At 37.6% G+C, this 23524-nt stretch overlaps 2 protein-coding genes across 7 annotated transcripts in view; one reads left to right on the top strand and one right to left on the bottom strand.

Annotated features, from left to right (window-relative positions):
- The window catches only part of arhgap9 (Rho GTPase activating protein 9), a 59169-nt gene extending 51541 nt beyond the window's left edge, over positions 1-7628 (bottom strand). For 3 of the 5 annotated variants that reach the window (XM_016670126.1, XM_007548698.2, XM_007548706.2), the window contains exon 1: positions 7355-7627. The gene's annotated coding sequence lies outside the window, so the exon portion shown is untranslated. Of the gene's footprint in view, positions 1-7354 lie in introns of all 5 variants that reach the window. The other 2 variants (XM_016670122.1, XM_007548678.2) reach the window with 1 other exon arrangement.
- Positions 7629-7934: 306 nt separating this feature from the next.
- On the top strand, positions 7935-23457 carry mars1 (methionyl-tRNA synthetase 1). Of its 2 annotated transcripts, XM_016670094.1 has the most exons (22): positions 7935-8198; positions 9421-9511; positions 10096-10174; positions 10258-10389; positions 11316-11391; positions 11491-11666; positions 12147-12256; positions 12425-12541; positions 12622-12825; positions 14385-14586; positions 15537-15611; positions 15856-16026; positions 16363-16458; positions 17166-17283; positions 17471-17684; positions 19558-19689; positions 19819-19923; positions 21027-21222; positions 21760-21831; positions 22101-22127; positions 22377-22496; positions 22874-23457. In XM_016670094.1, exons 1-22 carry the CDS (start codon positions 8096-8098, stop codon positions 23021-23023), a joined length of 2766 nt encoding a protein of 921 aa, XP_016525580.1. In that variant the 5' UTR covers positions 7935-8095; the 3' UTR covers positions 23024-23457. The 2 variants fall into 2 exon arrangements, with proteins under 2 accessions (XP_016525580.1, XP_007548781.1); XM_007548719.2 differs by lacking the exon at positions 22101-22127.
- Positions 23458-23524: the final 67 nt, after the last annotated feature.

The raw sequence follows: 23524 nt of genomic DNA on the forward strand, positions 1-23524 counted from the left end.
ACACTCATATGCATGAGCAAGGCGCTTTATTTACATATGAAGCTCTATTACCGAAGGCGTCACAAGGAAATGAGGGGAAACTTGCCACACATGAGACTTTAACCTTAATTACCGCACGTGAGTGTCAGACAAACAAGTTGTGACCATGTTCTTCACAAAAGCAGGAATGAATCCTTCTTGTGCATGATTACTGTTAGCAAACCATCGCCTGCTAAATTTGACTTTTAGCCCAATCTGGTGGTGCTATGATGCTTGCGATGTGAAGTCTTGCATCACACCACACATTCTGGATTTACAAAAAAAAAAAAAAAAAACAAGGGAGTAGGTCATGATATAAATGTGAAGCCAGCTTAAAAGCTTTCAGAAATCAATCCTGAAAAAAAAAGAAAAAAAAAGTGGTACTATCTCTACGCACTTATCAGCTGTAACATTATGACCTCCCACCGAGTACTGAGTCTGACAGATGGGTCAGTAAAAACAAAAAATGGAAATCACGTTTAAACGTTTTAAACAATTAATGAAGACAGAGACGTAAGGACTCAACTTAAAAGCTGAATCAATGGTCCCCTGCTATTTCATATGTTTAAGAGTTTTAAAGTTAAAGGTACCTTGTCTCAGTTTAAATGGGGCTACTTCAAACACCAGAAATACCTGAAGATGATAGTATATTAGGCTCTAGTAGATATTACTGGATTACAAATGCTATGTAATACAAAATACTATCTAGTGTGTGTGTACTCACAGACAACTGTCTCTTAAATATTGATTAAATTTGGAAGAATTATAGCTTTCACATGAAGAAAATGGACCAAACAACAACAACTATGTGGGTCAAGAAAAATATGTCCTATAATATAATGGAGAAACTGACCGACATTGTCAAAGGTGAGGCACAGGGGTTTGAAAACGTATGGAAACCTCTATTGAATTTCTTGAAACAAAATAATGCAAAGTTTAATTAAAACTATTTAGGCACAGATGTCTTTTTAACAATGGTTCTATGCTTCATAATATTATGCCAACTTCTGACCCTAAATCTTAATGTCACTGCTTAAATCAAGAACAAGCAACGTTTTTTTCAGTCTGTCATCCAATTTTGGTGAGCCTGTGTGAATTATCACCTCAATTTCCTATTTTTATCTCATCCGAGCGGCACCATGTGTGGTTTTCTGCTGCTCTTGTCCATCTGCTTCAAGGTTTGAAGTGTTGTGCATTCAGAAGTGGTATTTTATTTAGCATACCTCAGATATAACAAGAGATTATTACAGTCACTGCTACCTTTCTGCTATTCTCCTTTGACATCAACGGGGTATTTTGTGTGTAATGCACTGCTGCTGATTGGCTCATTATTATTGCTATTATTTGCCAAATCTCTGTAAAGTCAAGAGACGTCTGTGTGACTATCCTAGAACATCAAACGTTTCTGAAAATGTATAACAAGCCCAAATATCAATTTCACATTTGGTCATTTAAATCCCATTTCCCTCCATTATGCTGCTCAATTTGAACTTCAGCAAATCACCTTTTATCATGCCTAGACATGGAGCTGCCATGTCATTGGCTGATTTGCATTGGCGTTAACCAGGTACTGAACAGGTGCATCTAATAAAGTCCACTGTAAAAGACACAGTATTCAACCTACCTTGAAACCATAGAAAAAAAAGAATATCCCTTCATGTTAAATATTTGATTATTTCACTCTTTACCCCCAAAATAAATCCACTTCCAGCCTTAAGTACAGAGCTGCTGATGAAAGCCATGTGACAAAGCATTCACTTTCTCTGTGGATGTACAGTTATAACTACCGGCCATGATGTCTCTCTCTTCATATGAGACATATGCCTCAAGCCAAAACAGCCTTTCATCCTCCCAAAGCCATGCATTATTAATGGCAGGACCAGAGAGACTCACCGAAACACACATTGCGTTTTCCCAGTGTGACGTTTGGCCGCCAAATGTGTGTATGAATGCGTGTGTGTGTACACATATGCTACCAAACATGTAGGCTGAATTCTTCCAGTGATTAGCTGGGTAAACTGTCAGAGGGCCAATCGAAAGGCAGATGATGACAGTGAGGCAGCCATTGGCTCAGACTCATTATTTCCACTATGACAACAACCTCTGTGACCCGCTGCCATCACTAGTGTCTCCACTGTGTTTTTTTCACCTTGTTGCACATACTAATATTCCACGTGTGATGCCATCATTTCAAGAGACTGCTGACGCAACACTTGTGTTTACAATAAACCCTGGAGCTTCCATCGACGTGTAGTGAACTTCTTTAAAATTCACTTCAATAATATTCAACTTCCAGGTCCCTCGTTTTCAATATAAACATTAAAAACAACCAGAAAAATAAATAAATAAAATAATAAGAAACAAGGCATTTGCCTTTCATGCAAAAATACAAAACACTACAGAATCGTCCAGAAGGCATTTTGAGCTTTTGAATAAAATTCAATCAAGGATTTCATTTTTTAATTCACTTAGGAAAAAAAGGAAGGTAAATAATACAGCTTGCGTTTAAAAGTAACGAGTTTATTTCAGTTTAATAAAAGCAAAACATCCTATCCCCACAGCTCAATTTTACTTTAAAACCGCTCATATTCTATACAAAATTTAGCCAAAAAGTACTTTGATTTAACTATAAATATGGCAAAACAATCTAAATAATTAATGTGTTTTCAGTTTGAAATGTAAGTAGTAACATTTACAAACAAATCTCTTCTCTTAGGTTGCACTGTTAGTCTGTCCATTTATTTTTTCCTTTTACCGTGCTATTTTTTTGTTGCGTTTTATCTTCTTCACAACATAGACAATCTAAGAAAAAATATCATTCACCTCACAGAATGAGCCTTTAAAAATAAAAAGTGTACAAACTGAGCTTTTCCTAATAATGACGCCATAACCGAGCAAATGACACTTAAAATTTCAATGGGTCCTAAAAAACTAAGGCCCATTTATTGTTTTATTACTTTCTTTAACTTAAAAAGTTTAGATATATTTCCTTATAACTTGGATCAAATGTTTTGAGCATGCTTTCATAAGCTTCTCACAATAGTTTGCTGAACAGCTGCAACTAAGTCAAGTTTGTAGGCAGCTCATCTTGCATGCCGTTTAAAGTTTATGTGGGACTGAGATCACAGCTTTATGCTTAATGTCATTGACTATTTAGAAGAATTATATGCACCCAAGTTTTATCTTCCTGGCTAAGATTTAGCTCCAAAATTTTCACAGGATGTCTTATGTTTTTTTTTTTGTTTTGTTTTGTTTTCTATGTCTTGACATAGAGTCTGTCTCCTTCCTGGACATGGAACAAATGTGGCACCTTTTTTGACTTTCCCATCATGTCATGAATTTGTAGACAGTCAGAATGTTTGAGGTGTGCCTTAAAATACATCCACAGCTATGTATTTATTAATAAAAAAATATAAAATAATTAATTTTCTGTTGTTCTGTGTGGTATAAAAAGTAGTAAAACATTTGTATATCTAATCAAAATAAACAATCATGGTTTTTCTCATATGCGAATGTTGCTCGAACATTAATGCAGGCTACATTTACAAAAAAAAAGCTCCAATGGGCAAAACCAAGCAATTTCTCTGGTTTTAACCTGAAGTAAAAGAAAAATACATAAGCCATAAATCCTAAATGATTTTTTATAGAATAAAAAATAAATACATTTTCACTGGCTGAGCTGCTGGGTCGTTGGTGAGCCTGTGGGAATGTGCAGTACATTGACGTTTCTAATGAAGAGTGCTGAGCTCCATTGATCCACCAGGGATGAGAGTGAGCTGTCAAAAGCTATCAAGCAAGTCGAAGACCCACTTTCAGCTGCGTACAGCCGAAGTGAGCATGGAGCTGAGGCACAAAGAAAAGGAGCTAGACCTCCGATTTCAATGGCGCTAACACAGACAGGCATCACTGTTATCCCCTAGAGGGATAAAGGGTTTATTTTTTCAACTGGGGACAATTTTCCTTGGACTTAAATAAAGATATAAAAAAAGTGAGAAAAAGCTAAAACTTTTTACTATGCGCTACTCTAATAACTAGCTTTTTCTGTTTTCACTTTTAAATTTGCAAAATAACATTTTAAATCATGTCACAGTCATTTACTTTTGGAACTCTGAAGACATTAATAGCACTTACTCTGTCAGATTGACTATGCTTCTCAACAAAAATATTAAACATAAAACAACTCATCTGGATTAAAGCAGAGCAAAGTAAGTGATAGTAAATCTATGTAAAATGAGATGAAAATCAGCTGATGAGTCTTCAAAATCTAACACACAATGATAATACAAAAAAAAAACATCATTAATTAAGATAATTACCCGACAGTAACTTAATTTTAACTTTTGAAAAGCAGTTTGTACATACAGTAGTACCTTTGGATTTATTTTCTTAGATTATTGTCAGATCTTTCCCTTTTGGTTTGAAGGTCCTTTGAGTTTTAATTCGGTTCCTAAAACTAAATTGAGTACAAGGAGTTTTAGGAACTCCTTGTACTCAATTTAAGTACTCGATTCTTCCATTTTACTGCATATTATGCTATCTATGCTGCATGTACTGTTCTTCTTCTCCTTCTGTTATACTTTTTTTTTTTATAGTAATAAAATTTTTATGATCCTCCCAAGCTCCTGTCTACATTTTGAAAAAAGTCTGAACTCTTGAGGGAATGTTTTCTCATAACATCCTAATACCCCAAATTGTTTTTTTTTATTTAATATTTTGATGCTTTTCCCAACTAAGATTGCAAGTGATAATATTTAGATCCACGGTCTGAGGATACCAGTCTACAGGAGATGGTGTTCTCTTCTTCTGCTGTCCATGGTGCACACATGCTGCACTGCTCTGGATCTAAAATGCAGTCATCACTGACACGGCGGTTTGTTTCTTCATCTAATTCAAGTGAAAATCCTTAAAACCCATCTCCAGAATGCAGCCCTAACTATGATGGTACTTCTCCTGTCTTTTCACTATTGCTGATGGCATTCACTTCTTGCTTCTCTCCTCACTTTCTCTGTGCATGCAGACAACATAAAAAATAATACCTTATTGTCTTGTAGTAGCTTTAGGCCACTGACTGTTAGGCCAGTCCTTGAGTAATTTGACAAATAGACGCCCTTCCTTTAAAATCACTTCCTGCATGACTTCACTTCAAATGAAGCTATATCTCTGTCGAAACTTTGCTAAACAACAGATGAATCAACTACGGGGGAAATCTGTCGGATGCAGTTTCAGTTTTGTGAATATTTTGTTTTGTCTTTTCCTTATGTCACACATATAAAATTCAATTCAGATAAATGAATTAATCTATGCCGCTTGTTCTCAAGTCTTTTCCTGTATCCAGCTCCATCCATTCCACCATCAATTCCCCAGCCCTGTTAAACAGATGCGTACTCACAGCATGATGCTGCCACCACCTGGGCTTAAGGTAGGGATAGTGTGCTCACTATCCCTAACTAACACATGCTGTTAGTAGTGGAAAACTAACAGCATGTGCTAGTTTCCCACAACACATCTGTTCTAGTGGTTGCAACTTGACAAATAGTGGAAAGGTTGAGGTGTATGACTACTTTTGCATGATCTGGTATCTTTAAAGCACTGATTCATTCTTGAAGTTAGGTGTCCTATAATGCTTTGATGATTCATAGGTCAGGGCTGCTGCACTGCTTAACAAAGAAACAGTAGAATAGTAAAACTTACAAAAGCGTCAAGAGGTGAATAGGAATGTCAAAAAAGTGGACTGAAAATGCAGACATCCAAAGAAGAACTGAAAAAGAAACCCTTCAGAAAGTCTGGAGAGTTTGTGCTACATATAGGCAAATGATTTAGTTCATACAGAGGAGAAGAAAATAAATTTGTGGTGGTTCAAAGTTTTTCACCTTTCCAATTATAGTAAAAGAAAAAAAAAATCAGAAGCTCTGGCTTAACATACTTGAAAACAGAAAGAATGAAGAAAAGCTGGACAGCGAAAATTTATCAGCCCAAAAATAAAAGTCATGTGAAGCGACATATTCAGATCAAGAAACAAAAATGTAACTAAAATGAACACCAAAACTGACACACCCGTATGCGAAAGGTGGCAGTTGCAAAGTTGTGAAAAAGGACAAAAATTCACTTAACACAGGTTCAGTAGTGCAGTCTTTGGCTTCTCTAACAAAGAGGTTAGAGGAGGCTTTGCTGATCTACATCACCTTAATTTTCCCACACAAGTGACTCTATGCGTGAAGCTGTATGCTCATCCAACAGACCAAAAAAAAACAAAAGAAAACATCTGACTAGTAAATGCAACTAAGGTCAGATACAACAGTCTCAATATCTGTGTGGCTCTAGATCCACAGCAATGTGTGAGGGGCCATCATGCTATTATGGGCTGTTTGTAACTCTGTTCTTAATACTCGAGGTACAGGGCGCTTTTAATCAGAAAAGTTGCAAATGGCATTAATCTTTCAAGCTTGTGTCGTCATAAGCTGGCAGAAAGAGAGAAAATCTCCAGCTTTGCAAGGACTTAAGAATGATTATGAAACAACAAAAATGCAATGCGTCAGGCGAGCAGTTTCCATCACTCACTGTGGTTAACCTGTCCATACACTGGTATGAGTGAGCTTTGCATGCAGATGCATGCAAATATATCTGCACAAAATATGGCACATGTAAAAGGACTCTTATCAGTGTGGCTTTATGACAAAAAAATGAGAGCATTGTTTCTGAAACATTACAATGTGAGGAAACGGGACGTCAGTGTCTGCAGGACAAATGCATAGCTGTGGTAATAATGATATAGCACGTTACATGTAACTGTAAGGTAGGGCTGAAATGGAAACTCTAAAAAGAAGCTCCTCCACAGGAAACGTCAGGAGGCTAAAAATGCATTTGTGGTTTATTTTCAAAGTACTAAGCAGTTGTGAAGCAAAAGACTCTGAGTACATTAATATAATCGTGTGGAAAAAGTGTGTTGTCGAAAAAGTACATATATTTTTTGCAGCAACTGTAAACCTGCGTGCAAGACCTATATGACCTGTGCGACCTACGTAAACCCAGCTTTTTGGATAATCAATGTGTACCATAGCTCAGGACATTTGAGAATTAATAGAACTTTTTAAATCCAATCTTAAAACAAAACTCAAGTTTTAAATTTCAGTCAACTTTGAAAAACACTATCAACTTTATTAAGCGTTGCAGTTAAACCTCTTTTCTGTGAGACAGTTTGTTAGTTTATATTAAGAATAAAACTGAAGAATGTACATTTCAACTGAAGGATGGAAGATAAATTGCTTTCCGCAAATAAAAAATAGCATAAGCATTTACACAGTTCTTGCTTTCCTTTAAGCGACACTGCACAACTCACCTTTGAAGCAGCAGTGACAGCAACGCCGTGACAGCTCTGTTGTGTTTTGGAGTGAACTGCCCAGAAATTTGCGTATGCCTCCTATTAAGTTTGCAGCGCCTTTCTCGTAGATATTAATAACTTCACATAATTGGGCTAATAGAGACGCAGAGGGAGTAACTCGCCGTGCACTTTTGCAAATTAACTGCAACTCATGGGAACTAGTGACATTTCCATCCCATGCTGACAGACAGACCCTTCCTCGCTCTTTAAGAGGATAGAAAATAGCTTACGCTGTGTAAGATTTGCTGGTTTGTGACTGGCTGTTGTCTCGAATATAGTTTTGGTCACAGCCAACCACATTACAGAAAATGCAGATACTAAGGTGAGCGTGTTTATTATCACGGCATCGCCCGGCATTCCGTGCACATGTATGAAAAGTCATACCACCCGGCGGTGCTAACCTTAATACCCAGAACAAGCCAACCTAATAACGTGACAGCCATATTTTACAAAAAGGATTATGGGAGATGTAGTCCGTTGACTGAACTAACTCTGCTTATGTGAAAGGCACAAAGACGGCCTCAAAACTACATTTTCCACCATATTTGGCAAATCGAATAACGCTTGCATCAGCGTGGACAGCATACGCCGGCAAAGTTAGTTCCAGAGTCACCTGTCTTCTTCTTTCAGAGAGAAATAAAAAGAAAAAACAACAATCCAGTGTACAGTTTAGTAGCAAGAGGAGCTGCCACCGGCCTGATGGAGTTGTTTGTTAGTGAAGGCAACCCGCATTGTCTGAAGGTGTTAGCTGCGCTGAAAGTAACAGGAGTTCAGTGCGGCGTTCAGTTCGTCAACCACGAAGGTAAAACATAGTTAGCGTATTTCGTTTTTGTTTGTGTGACTATATGTAAGTAATATACTCTATATTTAGTCAAAAATGTGCTTCAAGTGCGACTGAGTGCTCCAACGGACAGCTGTGACTGTGTAAGGAGAACCAAGCTAGCAATGCAACTAGCCCCCATTCGGTGCCCAGTGTGTGTCAGAATGAATGAATGGAGTGAACAGGTAGTGTATTTGTGAAGCAACTAGAAAACTCTCACATACCTAATGTGTTTGTTTTGTTGTAGTATTCATGTTCACGATGGGTCAAGTTCCCTTTTTGTGTCATTCATAATAGCAGTTAAGTTGTAGCTAAACAGATTCTGAGTTTATAACAGTAACAAGTTGATTTTTATTTGTTTATTATAACCCGTGGAACTTTTCTCTACAGTTTTGTCTCCATATACCTGCTTGTGGTGGTAGAAAATAATATATAATTGATATAAAGAAGATGAATGTGTATTTATTAATTATTTTTTATTCTAACAGTCTGTCTTTTAATCATGGCTGAAATCAAATAACTATAAAAAGTGAACATTTGTATATGTGATATTTAAAATAAAGTTTTAACTGGGTGTTGCAGAGCTAGAGATGTTGAGGTTCTTTTTGGGTGTGACAAGGATGGACAGGATCAGGAATGAGAGCATTGGAGGGCTTACACTAGATTTTGTGAAGACAAAGTCAGAGAGCTCAGACTGAGATGGTTTGGACAAATTCACAGGGGAGACGATGATTAAATTGGTAGAAGAAGCCACATGAGATGTAGCTAAGAGGAAGACATGAAATTTGTTGGTGTGAGGGTTAATGATTCAGTTGAGAGGACAAAATAGAGACAGATGATTCTCTGTAGCAACCCCTAAGGGAAAAGCTGATAAAATAACTGCATATCTGATGTAGCTAAATATGTAAAATTAGAAGAAAAAGATTGCAAAGGAAAACTTCAATATAGAAAAAACATTGATGTACCAATAATTTAAATACCCTTCTAGCACATCTAAATTTAGCAGATATGTTTTAATTACTTGTCATACATATGATCTTACCAGTTCATCTAATCAGTGCTTAGAAATTTTGGCAAAACTTTCTTTACAGTATTGCTTTGAACAGATGGATCCCCTGAGCCACCATTTCCCCTGAACTGTTTAAAGAATTGTTTGTGACATTTTAAAACACATTTCTGATATGTTTCTCTCTCATATTTTCAGGGAAGGTGGTGCCTTTCCTCCCCCGTCCAGCTGTGCCTACTCTTTTCCTCCCCAGTGGGCAGCACCTTTTCAGCTCCAACACTATTTGCAGGTGAACTGAATTATGTAAATATCCGAGGTCATTTATCTTTGGAAGAACTTTTTCAATGGAATATTTTGAAGTATACAGTAGGAACTCGTTTGGGTTGTGGGTCAATGTTGCAGTTTCAGTTGAAACCAGAAATTTTATACAATGTATTTTATTTTCTGGCTGTCTGATGTTTAATCAGACTGAACCTTTTCACCTTTCTCCTGATGCAACTGGTGTAACAGAGTCGGGTTTGTAGGCCACTTATGTTGCTGACCTTTTCAGCTCTATCCATAAGTCAGTAGGATTGGGTTGTGGTCTTATGGACATTTGAAAACATTGACTCGGTTGTCCTAAAAAACACTTTCTTGCTACATTACTGCTCAGCACTTAACCTTTACCTTTTAGATCATTTTCTGAAGATTTTGCTTCAGTATTGGCTTCATAATGTTTATTACTTATGATGCCACCAAGTTTTTTAAGTGGTCCAATACCTACTACAGCAATCCCCACCTCTTCTTCTCTAGATGAATTTTTGTTTTATGCAGTGTGTGCTTTCAGTTGTTGTAATTTTGTTGCTGGATGAGCTCCATGTGTTTGACATGTAGGTACCTGTTTGAGTTAAATGGACCAGAATCCAGTGATCAGTGCAATCAGTGGCTTGAGTGGGAAGCCACAATTCTCCAGGTAAATTAATTCTGTTTTTCAGACTCGTGTTAATGAATCTCAGCATGAAGGTAAAGAAATAATGCTTTACTTTAATTTCGCAGCCTGCACTGCTACGGGCTCTTCACTTGGCAGTGCTTCAGGGAAAAGGGTCAGAGGTTCCCAAAGTTCTCCAGGGTCCCCTAAATGTCTTGGACCAAAGCTTGGCCAAGGGCAGCACGGCATATTTAACTGGGGTACAGTATCAACGCCTACTCCCTCTAAAAATAAAAAAAACAAACAAAAAAAAAAACAATAGAAAATCTCAAGTTAAATAATGGAAAGCTTCAACTGAGAGGCTCCTGCCTGTTGCCATCAGACATTGTAAACCTTATTTTTTTTACCTGCTCTTCCTCTCTACCACTCTTTTTCCTTTTCTATGTTGACATCAAGTTTCCCATTGGAAATCAATCTGTTAAATCTTTTTAATGCATCTCCAGACATATTTAAAGACATTTTTCATGCTCCTGTCAACTATGATGTGATGGAAGACTGATTATGCTTTTATAGAGGTTCAGCATGATATTGTTGAGATTACGTTACATAATTATTAATTTACAATTAAATAGATTTTTTTTTAATCAAAAATTGTCTTGTGCTGCATTCAAGTTGTTTTCGAAGCCCGAGGTGGAAATTATGTCACTTATGAGTAGGAAACAGTTTCCCCTTAGTTTCCTCTGGGGGCAACACCACTGTTAAATATGTCAAAGTTTACCTACTTTTTTCAGTTTACTTACCTAAAATGAACAAGCCAGATTAAATTTTTGGAACTGCTTTTATTTTGCCTGACAGAGCAAAATCTTGTTCCACACATTTTGCCTGAAGAGCAGTTTGCTTTACAAAGCCTGAAAGGCAGAGATTTATTTTGTGAACTTTTTTATTTTTTCACCAAACAATAGGACGTTATTCTTTTGAAAGTATATGCACATCATTTATTTTTCAGATAGATTTTGATGCTGTACGCTGTCATAAGATTTGTTTGATCAATAATACCAATTATTTGTAGAGAAACTTATAATTATTAAAAATGTCTTATATTTAGCTTCTCTGTATCAAAATATTCTGAAATATTGTGTTTTCGTATTTGAAATAATGTTAATAATATTGCTGTTCTTTGTTTCAGGAAGCTGTTTCAGTTGCTGATGTTGTTTTATGGGGTGCCCTGCACCCTGTTTTATCCGTCTCTTCTCTAGTATTGAGTAAGTTCAGTTTGTTTAATTCTTGTAGTTGCAAAATTTCCCCCTTCCTTTCCCAAGTCTTATTTCCTCTCTTTCCATTTCCCTGTCTCTCCCTTTCAGGTGATCATAAATCAGTAAAGGCTTGGTTTGACCGTGTTGCTGCGGTGCGTGGCTGTCAGTCTGCAGCTCAGAAAGTGCTGCAGGGAAAAGGCCTGGAGGCCATGAAGAGCTACATGCAGAAGCAGCCTGCACCTCAGAGCAGAGACACACAGCCATGCAACGGCAGCCCTGCTGAGGTATCTGCTACATCATCACTTTGACTTTTACAAACTTGAGGTGTTCTTACTGAAAAGCGTAGATTTGTAGAAACCTCAGAGCCAACAGTAAATTCGCATGCGAGTTTGCCTCAAGTTAAATCTAAATGTGAGGCTACAAGGATTTCTTTTGTCTTCCCTTTCAAGCCATAAATGTACCATAAAAATAAAACCACTCTTGTGCATTTACTTGTGGTGTTAGGCTTGCTGCTTGTAGCATTTCTACCTATTTGGGTAAAAATTGTATTAATAAAATAGCTGCACAGCTTGATTTCAGCCTCATCTTTGGTGGAACAGACTTATTCTCTTAAATTGCAACAATGAAATAATAATAGCTCTTTATGTTCTTCATATTTAAGAAGAGCACTAACAGCTCAGTTTGAAGAAAATGGACTAACCTTAGAGCCTAATAGTGAGTGTAATTTTCTTTTTCTACTAAATCTTTCTCTGTTTTGGGCTCAGACTGATGAAGGTGAGCGAGCCGTTTCAGAGGAGGAGATGGAAGCAGCGGCTCTCATCTGGAGCAAGGATTTAAACGCCTGCTCCCATCCAGCTGAAAAGCAACATCCAGTGTAAGTGATGTAAGCTCAAATACGCTGTGCTGTTTTTCGCTTGTGGCATTGTTTCAAGCTACCTCATTTCTCATGGGAGAGGATGATATAATGTTATCTTGCAATGATCTCGTAAAGCTGGAAAAGCAGCTATCCAGAAACAGGTTGTTTTTAAATGTCCCTACACAGTATGCCACAAGAGGGCAACCGGAATGTCCTCATCACCAGCGCCTTGCCATATGTCAACAATGTCCCTCACTTGGGTAACATCATTGGCTGTGTCCTCAGTGCAGATGTTTTCTCCAGGTAAGAATTTAAATACCTTTTTCCCCCCCAAGTTTCACGTCCTCTGTTGCAGCACTAAGTGTTACTTCATTTGTCCCCAGATACGGCCAGCTGCGAGGGTGGAATGTGTTATTTGTCTGTGGCACGGATGAGTACGGCACGGCTACCGAGAACAAGGCCAGAGAGGAAGGCCTGACACCGCAGCAGATCTGTGACAAGTACCATGCTGTTCACTCCAGTATCTACAAATGGTTCCAGATTGACTTTGACTTCTTTGGGAGAACCACCACTGAGAAGCAGACAGAGTAAGTTTTCTCTAGGTGTGCTCTTTAAGGCCCTTGAATAGGAAAAAAAATGCTGTATTTCAGACAAGTCTGAAAGTTTATTCATGTGAAAAACATTTATTAACATGAAACTCATTAAAACCACATTTTAGGACTCTAATCCTAAAACTGGATGATTGTGATGTGAAGTGGAAGAATCGGCATACTTCCACTTATAAAATTACATAACGTACAATAAGATTACTGTAATATTGCACATGCTGGTGCAAAACTTTATCCTTCTTAATCAGAACTTGCCCTTTCCTTGTTGTTTCAGATTTCAGAACATATAAGAGCTCTGTTTGTGTCTGTTGCCTGCTTTTAATTATTTATTTTAATCTGGAATTTAAAACCTGATGTAATTCAAAGAAGTTGTAAAAAGTCAGACAATTAGGGGGAAGTTGATGGAAAAAATACATGACGTCTATCTTTTCGCATGATTACACCAAAAAGCAACATTAATGTGGGATGTTTTCCACACATTTCACATGTCAATAGACTTGATAATTGACAGCTGGGAAATGTGTCAGAAAAATCTTCTACATATGGAAACTGACATTTTTTTTAATTCCTTAAAAAAATATCTAGCAGTATAAAAATAGGCTGTTTTAGCAATATCCATATCAAATAGCTCCTCCCTTTAAAAAAATAAAATTAAAAAATAAAAAAAGCATTTTGGAAAATTTGTATTGGGTGACATATTTAAATTTTTATTCCTTTTTGTTGCCAGTTTTGTATTTTTTACGCAGTTTCATCAAAGTTCTCCAAAGAAGAATGCCTTGTTCAGGAATCACAGATTCACCTTTGTCGAAATTTCCCATAGGCACCAAAAAATCCATGAGTTTCACATGAATGTCATGTGTAGTCCATGGGTTTCACGTGTGTTTGTCAGTCTGCATTTAAGAAATTATGATTTTGTTTTATCGTTTTTGTACACAGATGTTTCACAAAGATAATTTTTATGGGAAATTGCATCCATATGAGGCACTTTTCTCTAAAGACAATCTTAGACCTAAGTGCTTGTACACCAAAAATGATAACGATCGAAATTCTTGTTTTGAGGCCTTTGCTTTGATATAGAGCAGCTTAAAAAGGCATCAAACATCAAGCTCCAGCATGATGTTTTTTAAGAAATAAAAACAGCCCCTCACATTAAAGACTTTTGACTTGATTCATGAGAAGCACTGGAGGCTTAGCTCTTAGATTTTAGATTTACCAGCCCAAAAACAAACCATTGCTTTTTTCTTTGTCGCTTTAATTTTTAAGTTATTCCCTCCTGTCAATAACTTGACCTCTCCTTTCTTGATGTCCTACTATATAAATGGCTGTATTTCTTTTCTTATATACACTTTGTAAATTTACATTTTAATATGCAGCAAAGCTTATGTAACATGTTAAATATTTAAACTGGTGTGATGAGGGGCCCGTCCTGACATTAGCCAGTTGTCCCGTACTTAATGCACCCTTTACATTTTCAAGGGTCTCTACATTACTGACATTTTTCAAGAAATCATCCAACTGACCCTTTTCCTCTGTCTCAGGATCGCTCAGGACATATTCTGGCGACTCCACAAGAATGGATTTCTTGTTGAAGACACGGTGGAGCAGCTTCGCTGTGAAAACTGTCAGCGCTTCCTGGCTGACCGCTTTGTAGAGGGAACGTGTCCACACTGCAGCTATCCGGAGGCTCGCGGTGATCAGTGTGACAAGTGCGGGCGCCTCATCAACGCCGTGGAGCTCAGGGTGAGTGGCTGTGGAAGGTTCAGTCCAGCATAGCTTTTCCTTGATCTACTTTTAATAAAACACATTTTTAATGAAACATAAAAAGAAATAACATTTCTTGACATTCACACTCATAACAATAATGTACAGTATATGCCTGCTACCTTCTGGTTCTTCTCTTAATCATTAAAGCCTAGATAGATTCTTAAATTCTGTCCGCATTAAAAGTGCAAATAACCACAAAGAGAACATACCCATTTAAAATGATAGAAAGGTTTCTGACTCTCTTTATAAACATTCAGTGTTGTTACAGAAAAGAGGATTGCAATACTGATGTTAGAAACGAAGCATAGGCATTGTCATAGGCACCGACAGTCACCATTATAAAAAGTACATGAAATCCCAGTTAAGTACATATTGTCAAATATGTTTGTTGAAATTTTATTTGTTTGATTTTGTTTATCTTGAATAAATTATGTTTGTTTTATTTATGGTCTGTTGTTAATACTATAAACCTGTAGTTACAAGAAATTAGAACTAACAACAGAATCTCCTTTGGTGCAGGAACTCAAATTTTGCCATTGTGGCTTATTTGAAACTCAAATTTCTCCTTTTTCAATTATTAGAATCTAATGAAATAACATAACAAAAAGCTATTTTAGTTTTACCAAATGTAAAAGTTGTCATCTGCAATATTCACATACAGTCAAAGTCAACTTTTTATTTTAAATACAATATTTTTTCCATGAAATGTTTTCTGTGCATTTCGTGGAAAATTCAGTGGCTTTTTTTTTTTTTCATTGGATGGAATTATGTTATATGTTGTGCTATTTGTTATTGGAGGCTTATTTGTGCTCTGAATCTTCTTAAGTAGGATACATAGTAAATTTGGAAAACTCACTTAGAAATTTTAAATGCAGAAATTGTCAAATTTGTTGATTTTTTTTGTTGTCGTTTTTTGCTGCTTCCAGGAACCTCAGTGCAAAGTCTGCAGGCAGACTCCAGAAATCCGCTCCTCCAAACATCTCTTCTTGGACCTGCCAAAGGTAAAGTTTTACCTTTGCTTTGCAATACTCCTTCTTTTTTGTTTTTTTGTAACTGTACTGCCCTTTTTAGATGTCATGAATCAAGACAACTAATTCAATTTTATGTTTTAAAAAGATTTCATAAGCTGAATATTTCAGAGGAAATACTCTATTACATTTTTTGCTTTACATTTTTGAAACCTTTACCTTTAAGTTAAAAGGGTTATTTATGAATTAACTTTTCTTTCTTTTTTTTTTAATGCAGCTAGAAACTCAGTTGGAGAATTGGCTAGAGAGATCAACCAGCTCTGGAGACTGGACAGCAAACGCCAAACAGATCACTCGCTCCTGGCTCAGAGATGGACTCAAGCCTCGCTGCATCACCAGGGACCTGCAGTGGGGAACACCAGTACCTCACCCAGACTTTAAAGAGAAGGTTTGCTCTGATTACTTACAGAGAAATATAGAAAGAGAGACTTCTTTTCTTGGCTTCACCACACTGAGCGTTTTTTTTTTTTCTTTCTTTCTTTCTTTTTTATTGTATTCATGTTTGGTTTACACTTTCTAAAATCATTTGCTTGACTTGCATACTTGAGACGTGTTTTGAGTATTTACTTTTAAAATTTAGAAAACCAAAACCTTCAATTTATGTTTGGGTAATTTACCTTAACCTTCAGATTGTTTTGAATTTCACCTTGTGTAATGACTAAAAGATTTAACATTTTATCCACAGTTCATTTCTTTACTGAAACATGACTTTGTTCCTCTGTAGGTGTTCTACGTTTGGTTCGACGCTCCTATTGGTTATCTGTCCATTACTGCCAACTACACCAACGAATGGGAAAAGTGGTGGAAAAATCCTCATCAGGTACCAGGCGCTGTTGAGCCATACAAAGGATTAACACATAAGCTTGACACAGATTTCTGTCCTCATTTTCACCCAGAGTGGGTCTAATTGTGATTCTCATTTCCCCATGTGGACATTTTTTTTTGTACCCTTCAGTTGAACACGGTGTTATTTTTCACCCCATTTAAATCTTGATGTGAAGCAGATATAGAAATCCCAACCATTTTGGTGGACACATGGCTGTAAAAGCAGTGAGCCGCGACAGACAACCTTCTCCTGAAATAAGTGTCGACATTATCAATCTATACCAGCTTTTCTTTCTCTTTCCTGCGAAGCTGTGCTCTGCTTCCTGTTAAAACAGAACCATTTGACATTTTGTGAGCAGACCTCAGTTTGATATTGTAAGCTCAGGACTCTCATAAGCTTCCCCACATATACCAACAAGTATCAAACTGGAAGAAAGTGACAGGTCTCAAACATGTTAATATACAAGTAGATTGAACTGGCCCAAACTGAGACGTACTCCGTCTCTGTTAAGCCTCATTCATTCATCTCATCCCTCTTCATGTAAAACCCTGGGATTGAGGCTTTCTTATGAGAGTGTGATGCCCTGTAAGTGCAGGGGAGAGGTGGCTGGGTTGAGCAGATAAGTCCTCTTTGAACTGGATGATCTCACGATGATCTAATATGATGTCATCCTTAAGATGCAGTGTTATCTCTGCCACCAGGTGGAGCTGTACAACTTCATGGCGAAGGACAATGTGCCGTTCCACAGTGTGGTGTTTCCCTGCTCCCTACTGGGAGCCCAGGACAACTACACTCTGGTCAGCCATCTAATTGCTACTGGTAAGCTCCTACTACCACTGATCAGGTTGATCACTTTATTTATTTATGTAATGAGATTTATGTGAGTACGTAGCTGACTTCATTGTAGATTCGTGAATAGTTGTTAAACTTAGATTTGTTGTTACAGAATTTCTTGCTAAACTGTCGCTGATCGTTATCCCTGCCGTTTGGGTTCTTAACTCCTCAGAATATCTGAATTACGAGGACACAAAGTTCTCAAAGAGCCGTGGTGTCGGTGTGTTCGGCGACATGGCGAAGGACACGGGCATCCCTTCGGACGTATGGCGGTTCTACCTCCTGTATGTGCGTCCAGAAGGACAGGATTCAGCTTTTTCTTGGGCTGACATGGCCCTAAAGAACAACTCTGAGCTGCTCAACAATTTGGGGAACTTCATCAACAGGTAACGGCGACAGAGCTTGGCTAGGATCTGTGTTCTCTTATGAACTTTAGCATTCACCTGAAAGGGAATAACCTTTATAGAGCTTCAAAATTCAAGTATTTCCAAAAATCCTACTGTGTACATGCATTGTTTTTAGGTCACTCATAGTTATGAGTTATTTTATGTGGTGAACCAAAAGAAAGTGGTGCTTAACCAAAGTGGAAAGAAATAGACATTTTTTCAAATAAAAAAAAGTGTGATTAGAATATGTATCCAGCTCCTTTTTAGTGATGCCCCAAAATATCAACCAGTTCAGTTGCGTTCAAAAGTTACCTAATTAGTAAATGGAGTCCACCTGTGTGTCGTTTTATTTCATTACACCCTGAACACACCATCCCTCCTAAAAAAAATCACAGGGTGGTGGCAGCATCATGCTGTGGGGATGGAGGACAAAACTGAAAAGCTCAAAAACACCCAAAAATTTCAGCCGGAGTTGGATAGAAACATGCCTTTCTCCTGTCGTCAGCCAGGGGTACATCTTGTACCGGTCGTCAAGGGAACGCACAGGACAGACAACCAGGCCTACGGACAATTTTAGAGACCAATTAACCTGACGATCTTGTTTTTGTATTGTTGGAGAAATAACTCGCACACAGGGAGAACATTCAAACTCCATACGGAAAAACTCCAGGCTGACGTTTAAAATCCATGAGCTTTTTTTGCTGCATCCTGAATTAAGATTTTTGTTACAGTGTGTCAAAATGGGGAGAACTTTGATGTATGAGTGTTTTTGCAAAGCAGTTGTGTTTTTTTTTGTTTTTTTTTTTCTTCTTTACTTCAATAGTTTTCAATCATTGCTGAGAGGAAAACTGGGGCAATACATCTCAAGTTGCTCACTCTTCCTACAAGGGTTTCACTTAAAGTAAATATGCAGCAACACTGTCATCAAGTCCAATTAACAACTTGTGTCGTACTCTTTGGGAAAAAAAAGCCTGTTACATCACTAACTATTACAAGACGCTCACCCTAGTTTTCTAAATTTATTTGGGATGGCGTAATTTAGCCTTAATTGCCTCGTCTAAAATGTTTTTTAAAAGATCAGTGTTAAATCCCACTTCAAAGATATTTCTCAGCAGCTTCTTTCCAGAGTACCTTGATCTTCAAAATTGGTCTCGGGCAGCAACATTGATGTCTAATTGGCTCCAAAATATCTTGCAGATTGCATCCTGCCTCAGGTGGAAAGAGTTCTGCTAATTCAGAAAAGAAATTCTGACCTTCCCCAGATCCAGTCCCTGAGTCACATCATTAGTGAAAATGCATCCATCTTATACAGTTAATTTCCAGTCAAGGCTTCACTCTGACTGGTGTTTATTAAAAGCATTTAGGGTACAGTCTGGGAAATAATTAGACGAGCAAATATACAATTTATTCAACAGTTTGTACATTTAAAAAAACATTAGCTGATGGATCGACAATTTAACTAAACAAACGATAAAATTAATTTAACCACAGTTAAGTTGAATCTGTAGTGGCTTTTTTGTGTGTGTGTGTCTAAAATGCCAGATTAGAGATGTAAAATATTGAACACGGTGTTGCATCAGACAAAAAAAAAAAAAAAATCTACACATGAAACTTTAGAAGAATTACTTGCTTCAGACGTGACTGCATTCAGGCAGTACGCTGCATAACTGCACGGCAAGGCGGTGTGGTAGATAAGACAGCAAAATGTATAATTTATACACGATTAGCAAGTCAAGTAGCATGTCCTTCACTGGTTTCATCCTCAACCCATTTTTTTTTTTTCCCTTCGATGATCTTCTGTTCGTTTCCAACTCAGTTTCTTTTCCTGGCCAGGTCTTAATCTGTTCTGTCCAAATCTTGCTCTGTCTTCCAGAGGTGGGATGTTTGTGACCAAGTTCTTTGGAGGATGCGTGCCTGCGATGGAGCTACAGCAGGAAGACAAGAAGCTGCTGGCTGTGGTGGGCTGGGAGCTGCAGCAGTACATTCAGCTTATGGACAAAGTCAAGTAAGATGTTCAGCTTGACTGAATCCAGTAGACTAACGGATCGGGTGGGGAATACAGCTAGATGATGTACATTTTTGAGCGGAGTGTTAATAAGGGTATTTATTAACTCTGTTCGAAATGTTTCACCAGGATACGCGATGCCCTGAAGCACATCCTGAACATTTCTCGCCATGGTAACCAATACATTCAAGTCAATGAGCCCTGGAAGAAAATAAAGGGAGGGGAGTCAGAAAGGTGAGAAGTTTTTACACAAGAACATGTAGTGGCTGCGAAAAATCTACACACCCCTGGTAAAACGAGGCTCTAAGAAGCGAGATAAATGCATAGAATTTCCTAACTTTTTCTACCTTTAATGAGATCTCTGCAAACCAAATCATATGAAAAACAAACAAAAGTGTTGTAGGAGAAATATATATTTAAAAAAAAACCCTGCAAGGTTCCAAATAAATGAATACTTTGCTTTAAATTTTTTAGTAGGAATCTATCAGCATCCCACACCTTAATTTAATATTTATACAAATTAGTTTGAGTTGATTTAGGGGTTTGCCTGGACAGCTGGAAAAAAAAAAAAGAAGTTTCTGTATTCTAGCAGATGCTTGAATGTTTTGAGTCAGAAAAGACTGTTATTAGTTCATGGTTTCATTACCTTTGACAAAACACTCAGATCCAGGAAACGTGACTGTTGCTGCCTGCAGCACTCAGTCATAACGCTCTTACTGTCGTTTCTTCGACAAATCTACAGTTTAGCATTGTGGTACAAAAGATCCGGTTCTGGGACATATTTGCTCAACCTAGTTGTTCTAGTTGAAAGAAAAAGCTTTTATAGTTTGGATACAGATTATTATATTATGTTGCAGTTTCTTTATTGTTGCCGTCAGTCTCTTGGCAGCCCCTGGGGACCGTTTCCCATCTCGTTTTAATTTTGGAAATGCGTTCGTTTTTGTCGCTGTGATGACCACCATTCAGTGTTATTAGGATAAGACTGTTTTTAATTCTTCAGTTGGCAAGCTCAAGTATTGCTCTATAAAGATCAGAATAACAAGGTGCGTAAATGTGAAGGCTTACGTACATGTAGCTTTATCAAATGACCAATATTAAATATTTTAATTTGCTTTATTTCTCTAATAGTATTTTTTTTATTTTAAGAACAATTTTTGCATTTCAGTTTCAAATACAAGTAGGTAATTTTTTTTCACTTTTAATATATATATTTTTTTTACAAATTGCATGAAATCATGTTATTTTTATTCAGAGTCAGAATCTCTCACCGCGACTCCGCCTGTGTTCACATTCCCGACGTGTCTGATTAGGTGATGTGAGTTGTTTGTTCCTTTCAGGCAGCGCGCCGGCACCGTGACGGGCGTTTCTGTGAATATCGCCTGCTTGCTGTCGGTGATGCTCCTGCCTTACATGCCAGCGGTCAGCCAGACCATCAGGGATCAGCTCAACGCTCCTCAGACTTGCATCAATACCATGCTGCAAGGCCCCGGCACCTTCGTGTGCGCCTTGAGAGCGGGCCACCGCATCGGCACCGTGAGTGTGACCTTGACGAAAGCGAAAACACGAGTGGCACCTGCGCAGACATGCGAACCCGCAGCACTGTCGAAGCAGGGTGATACAATGAGAACGCAACAGTCTGTCACGATTTCAGAACTGTTGAAAGCGATGCAGTTTCGTGAACACACACAATCTCACACACACACACACACCTTCCAGCAAACAAGTTTCTCTCAGGCCATTTGACCATCTGGGTCTAATTGTGATGTCTTGTCTGTTCAGATTGTCATAATTGGTGACTTTGGCCTTTATGTAAAGAGTTGGAAACATCACTGAAGACCATGCAAAGCTCATGTAGACACTGCTTTACTCTGGTGCAGTGTTTCATGAAGTGTGACCAAAACTTTGAAAAATCTCTCAGAAAATTATTTACCATCTTGCATAATCCACTTTATTCAAAGATGAGCTATATGAGCCTTGGGCTGAATCGACTTTTTAAAAACTCCCTGCATAGCTACTCATTTTAATTTTTGTCTCTCACTGCCTCGGTTCCCCAACCCGTTTCATTCCCAGGTCAGTCCGTTATTCCAGAAACTGGAGGCGGATCAGATCGAGGCTTTGAAGAAGAGGTTTGGTGGACAGCAGGTAATTTGATGTTTATGATGCGTAATGGTCTGAGCGTGAGCTCAGTCTGTTCATGTATTGATGTAGATTCATCATTTATGAAAAGTGAAATAAGAATATATTATGTGTAGCCGTTCACAGACTGTCATCATCTGTTTGAATTTACTCTTAATTGGAGTGACTGTTTTTTTTAAGAGCAAGATAGAGAGAAAATGTATTTTAAATGCATAAATTATCAATGGTGCATTCATCACATAGATAAAAATAATCCCTCTAATCCTTGCCTCTAGCCTGAAGACGAACCATCTAATAAGAAGGTATTGAGTGGCGTTTGTTTGTGAGTGGGTCCACAATGTGCCGCTTGTCAGTGTAGATTAATGAATTCCATCACTAACTCCAGCAAATGTCTTGAAATGGATCCTTTTTACTCATCTTGGTTTGATTTGTCATTTTCTAGTTTTAAAACTTACAGAATCTCACCAACGCTTTGAGTTTTTAGAAAAAGAAATCAGCAGAAAGGATCACTGCAACACCTGCTAAACGTATTTATTTGTTTACACCTTCAGATTACTGCCAGCACTCAGCCCGCTGCAGTTCCTGCTCCTCCCGTTGTTGCCGAGGTGAAGGTGGTCGACGGATCGGATCCCGAGAAAGCCAAACAGCTGGCGGAAGCTGTAGCCGAGCAGGTTAGATCGCTAGCATGCAGCGAAATATTACGAATCCATCAAATTCAAATAGTATTGATCATTTGTTGTTGGAATAAGATTGAAAGTGCAGTTTTCAGTTTTTTTTCAAGCTTTTTTGTTTTCTTTTCCTATCTTAATTATAAAACTTTTGATTGCTAAAAAAAAAAACAATTTAACAAACTCAACACAGCGACATTTGATTGTATTTCCAGTTAAAATCATCTTTTGAAGATTTTAAATTTCATTATAAAAATTTAATTTTATTCCCTAATTATTTTTTTTTTTCATTTAAAAATTAAAAAAAATTAGTTCCCATGTTGGCTCATTATTTTGGAATAAAATCTAAAATTATTAATTTTTTTTATTTTTTATTACAGGGCGACAAGGTTCGAGCGCTCAAATCCGAGAAAGCAGAAAAGGCTGTAATCACAGCAGAGGTTTCCAAACTTTTAGACCTTAAGAAACAACTGGCTCTTGCTGAAGGGAAGAGCCCTGAGCCTGCACCTCAGAAGGGCAAGAAGAAGTGAGAAAGGAAAATGAAGAAAGGAAAGCCAAATTAAGGTTAGTCAGAGGAAGGGGAAGGCAAGAGTGGAGAATGGGAACAAGATGTACATGGAGAGATGAGGGTATTAGCTTAAGGCAAAGCCGTGACAGGATCTAAGACAATGTGGTGTTGGCACCGAGGACTAATGAAATGCTGGATTGGCCGACGGGGAAATGAAAACACACAAAGAGACAGTCAAATGAATACAGATACAGAAAGGAAGGATTTCTCCAAATCCCTACACCAAAAGAAACTGATTTTATACCCTCCCTGTGTTAAAGTCAGCATATGATATTAGCATTTGGAAGGTGCGTTTGTACGTCTTAAGATGGTTTTTATATCCTCTGGGGTTTTTTTTTTTTCTTTGCTACAAATATCTATTGGGATCTATAAAATAAACAGATTAAGAAAAAAAAATACTTTTTTTGCCTTGGTTTGTGCTTTTTCTATTTGAATAAAAAATGTTGTGCAAAAGAAAACAATT

The sequence above is a fragment of the Poecilia formosa genome, unplaced genomic scaffold (assembly GCF_000485575.1).
Source record: "Poecilia formosa unplaced genomic scaffold, Poecilia_formosa-5.1.2 Scaffold2, whole genome shotgun sequence".
Taxonomy (NCBI): Eukaryota; Metazoa; Chordata; class Actinopteri; order Cyprinodontiformes; family Poeciliidae; genus Poecilia; species Poecilia formosa.